Genomic DNA, 4119 nt, shown 5'->3' with positions numbered 1-4119 from the left:
GATTCACAGTCCCTTCCTGTCCAGCCCTGGCAGTGGGCCTGGATTGTGATGACCCCGCTTTGCAAACCCACACATGCAGTTCAAATAATCCCTTTGTCTTCTTTGAAAAGAGAATACAAAGGCATTACCAGACTGAGAAAAAGCACAGCTGTACGTGGTAGCTAAACCTTCTTTCCATTTAACAAATAAGTGGCTCCCCTCAGAAACCGTAATTGTTCATCTCAGAGCCCCCCAAAAGACTGTCCTCCTTAAGGGTTTTATAATGTTTCCAGGCACTGAGGAGGTCATCAGATGTTGACGATGTAATTAATTTTAGTAAATACATTATTTCAACTATGGGACAGGCCACTGTTGACTTAATATTTGTCTGTGAGTCAAGTTATTTGGGTAGTATTGGAGTTCTTTTCAGATGCATAAAACAGCTGTATTATATTGCACATATCATATGAAAATGGGGCTAAATTAAGAAAATGGCAAATAAACATCTTGGTTATATCTTCAAATAGTGGAGGTCTGAAAAATTCGATCCTAAAATACGAGAAGCTACCATCACAGTATTTGGGATAAAATGGAGTGCTATCAGCTTGGATATGAGTTGGGCTGAGTTCAATAAGGAAACCAGTTTACAAGGGATGTGCTCGGAGTTGTTCACAAAAGAAGGAATAAGCTGGAATGGAAGTATTCTCTGGTTCTCTGACTTCCAGTGTTGCTACAAAACCCAACTTCACAGGCCTCTTCTGGATCTCAACTCTTTAGCAGCAAGATCCTCCCATAACATCTGTTACCCTGGGCCCTCTTGGGGTCATGATGAAAGTTAAGTCAGGAGAAGAAAACTTCAAAGACCCAGCCTTGATTAGGCCCTGCAGACTGGACCCCTCCTCACGACCACTTCACGTACTGCTAAGTGTCTTAGCCTATCATAGTCCCCACAGGCAAGGTGAAGATCACGTATACTGCTGATGTGTCTGAAAAATAAACTCTTCTGCAGCCTGACAATCAGAAATACCTTCTCCCCCTTTTTAATGGCCTGTACATTAATGTGCCCCAGCCAGCGGGGCACAGGGCAGAGCTTTCACCTGGGTCAGAAGGTTGTGGAACTCTTCCACTGCCTGTGAATGTGCCATGGGGTTTAGCACCAGGTGTTGGAAGAGATTGACGGGCTCAGCATTACGAAATGTCTTAGGGATCGGGATGGTCAGGGGCAGGAAGGTGTTACCAATGAGGAAATGATGGAGGGACCTTCTCTGGAGGCCTTGGCCCAAGAACCAGAGGATGTCCTGGAGCCGCTGGGAGAGCATGCCATGCTGCCAGTCTGTGAGGGGCAGCTGCAGCAACAGGTGCATGAGGGCTGTTTTGAAGTGGTAAGAGGTGAGGATGGGGTGGGATGCTCCCTGGGGTAAACTCTGAAGGTCCCGGAGACTCAAAATGATCTGGAGGCACTTGAGGTGACAGGTGTTCTCGGTAGCAAAACGCCCGACCAGCTTTAGGAACAAGTGCTCACAGGCTGCAAAGGACTCGGGCCAGTCCACGCTGGTGAGCTGTTCCTGGTCAGGGGCCTGACTCACCAGGTAGACCAAGGAGTCTTCCTGTTGCACACCCAGGACCAGGTGGATTGAGAGAAAGCGGCCTGAGCGGTAGTCCAGCCTGAGCTTGCAGGAGGTGGTGGACGGTGGCAGGCTGAGCTTGAAGTCATACTTGTGGGCCACGAGGGCCCAGGCGTTGCCCACCATGTTCGTGAACCACTGCACGGTCTTACACACATCCAGGTAGGAGCCGGTGCAGACAGCCGCCTTGATGGAGCTGTTACACTTGCCCAGGAGGGCTGAGTGGTCCCTGTGGTGGTGCACCAGGCACAACACGTCCCCCAGAAGCTTCTCGCGCTTGCACACGCATTCCGACTCGACCCGCACGCGGCCACAGCGGCGGCCTAGGGCCAGATCCCTCATCTCCAGCGCAAACATAGTGCCCTGGGGGGGAACAATGGGCACCAGGATGTCAAATTTCTGGGTCTCGTGGAGGGTTCCCCATTTCTCGAAGGCAGCCCCGATGCCCAGGCAGTCCTCCAACTGTGGGTGAGCCTCCCGGCGGCTGAGCACCTGACAGGCCTTGATGAGGTCGTCCACAAAGCTCTCCACGAACTCGCAGGTGCAGGGCAGGTCCCGGGTGACGTTCTGGATCTGGTGTTTGTGAAAGGATTCCAGGGCCTCCCTCGGGGGGAAGTCGGTAAACCAGTTGTAGGAGGTGACAGGCACGACACGGACCTCCTCCGTCTCATCATCGCTGCTGGAATCAAAGGCCGGCTCGTGCTGCATGTTCTGTCGCAGGAGCTCAAAGATGAGAAAAAAGCAAAAGAGGCCAGCGTTCCACAGGTTTCCCAGCATCCAGCCCAGCGGCCCCTCGTGGCCATCCGCCTGGAACGGCCGCCCCCTGTCTTTCTTCCCCGGCACTAACTGGTCACTGGATGTGTCTCCTCTCCAGAAGTTCTCTGCCTTCTGCTGCTCCTCAGCTGCTCGCTTCCTCTCTTCAAACTCTAGTTCTAACTGGCGCATCTCCTCGCTCATCCGCTTCTCCAGCTGCCGACTTCTGGCTAGTGTGTCCAGGTCCATCCGGTCACTGACCATCAAAGGGTGGTGCACGACATACATCACTGCCAAGAACAGAAGGCTTATCACAGCCATTGGAGGCCTCTGCATCTAGACAAGTAGGAGGATGGGAGTTAGTGGTGATCTTCGGGACTCATCTGCTCTCCAGCGTGTATTCCCCATAGCGCTGGAACCCCAAATCCTGGAAGTCAGCTACTCAGGAGGAACAGAAAGCTCACAGAGCTGGGGTTGGACAGAGCAAGGGCGGCCTGCCTGGGAGGATCTGGGGAAAAAGGGGGGCAGCGGGATGTACCACCCAGCCTCTCTACTGCTTTCCTTCCACATGGTGTGGGTGGTATTTAGGTTTCCAGAATGTGGACATGGGACTCTCTTCACTCCTAGGATGGGGAGGGGGACCCTGTTCCAGGGTGGCTTCACCCAACTCATCAGGCCACCATGGGCACCAGGTGTGCCCTGCTTATCCCAGAGGCTCCCTTCCATGGGCAGAAAGCACTGGTCCGCCTGGGCAACACCTTTCTCCTTGCCAGGCCGTCAGCCCCACGCCAAGTGGGATGCTGTAGCATCCTACTTCCTCTGTGACTTCACAATCCTCATTCAGCTCAACCTGTGTCATCAGACCACCCAGCAGCTCCTCCACTCCCGTGCCCAGTGGGCCAACCCCCCGGGGGGGGGGCTGCCAAGGAGGCACAGTGCCACCAGCCACTTCTCCACTCCTGCTGCTGTGCTCTCTGAGGTCCTACCGGGGCTGCCGGATACCGCATTGGTGGGCCAGGCCCAAAGGCAGGCACAGCTCCACCTCTTGGCCCAGGAAACTTCGTGAAGAACCGGATGCCCAAGGCCTCCTGAGAGCCCGCAGGAGTGGGTTCCTCTGCCTACCCATCCACCACAAAGGCCTGATGCTTCCTGCACTCACCCCACCTGTTCACAAGCTACTGGGCTTACCGAGATCATGAAGGACCAGCCGCGTGGGCGCTGAAGCCAGGTGGGGGACTCTCCTCCCTTTGGAATTCGTCCTTGCTTAGTCTCACCGCCCTCTCCAGGAGCCCTGTTAAAATTTACAACGTACCTGGGGGCTTTGGCTCAAAGCCATGTGCCTCCCCACCCCCCCCATTCATAGCTTCCCCAAATTCCACGCCTAGAGATCTGAACTCTCATCCGCCTATTTAGACCAAGCCAACTCGTTTCTCCCGGGACCTGGGACCAGGTTACTCACGGTAGGCGTTAGCACGAACATGGTCTTAAAGAGCCCGCGCGGCCTGACCGTCCCCGCCTTCTCCCCCGCACGGTGGGGGCTCCGGGTTCCTCGCCGGGTCCGCCCGCGGACGTGGCCCCGCTCCCCTCTCCCGGGGAGCACACCATGTTTATCCAAGGGTCCGACTGTCTGTGAGCGGCGGGCCCCGAGACCCCACGGTGCCGCGCGCCGCTCAAAGGGCGCCAGCCGGACAACGCGCTCCCGCGGTCCAGGCTCCGCCCAGCCCCGCCCAGCCCCGCCCACCCAAATCCCCGCCGTGCAGCG

At 55.7% G+C, this 4119-nt stretch overlaps 1 protein-coding gene across 1 annotated transcript; it reads right to left on the bottom strand.

Moving 5' to 3' along the window:
- Nucleotides 1-996: 996 nt before the first annotated feature.
- Nucleotides 997-3919, bottom strand: ITPRIPL1 (ITPRIP like 1). Its single transcript, XM_082672344.1, has 2 exons — nucleotides 3817-3919; nucleotides 997-2693 (listed from the first exon to the last, which is right to left on the bottom strand). The coding sequence occupies exons 1-2, from the start codon at nucleotides 3835-3837 to the stop codon at nucleotides 1035-1037; spliced, it is 1680 nt and encodes a 559-aa protein (XP_082528470.1). The 5' UTR covers nucleotides 3838-3919; the 3' UTR covers nucleotides 997-1034.
- Between the last annotated feature and the right edge of the window lie 200 nt (nucleotides 3920-4119).

Source organism: Grampus griseus, assembly GCF_964374135.1.
Source record: "Grampus griseus genome assembly, chromosome: 15".
Classification (NCBI taxonomy): Eukaryota; Metazoa; Chordata; class Mammalia; order Artiodactyla; family Delphinidae; genus Grampus; species Grampus griseus.
Note: the sequence above shows the minus strand (reverse complement) of the source record. Positions and strands in the feature narration are given on the sequence as shown.

Coding starts and splice junctions, on each gene's coding strand:
- ITPRIPL1 (XM_082672344.1), bottom strand. CDS start 3,837: ATGTTCGTGCTAACGCCTACC. Junction 2,694..3,816: donor TGTTCGTGCTAACGCCTACC/GTGAGTAACCTG, acceptor CTACTTGTCTAG/ATGCAGAGGCCTCCAATGGC.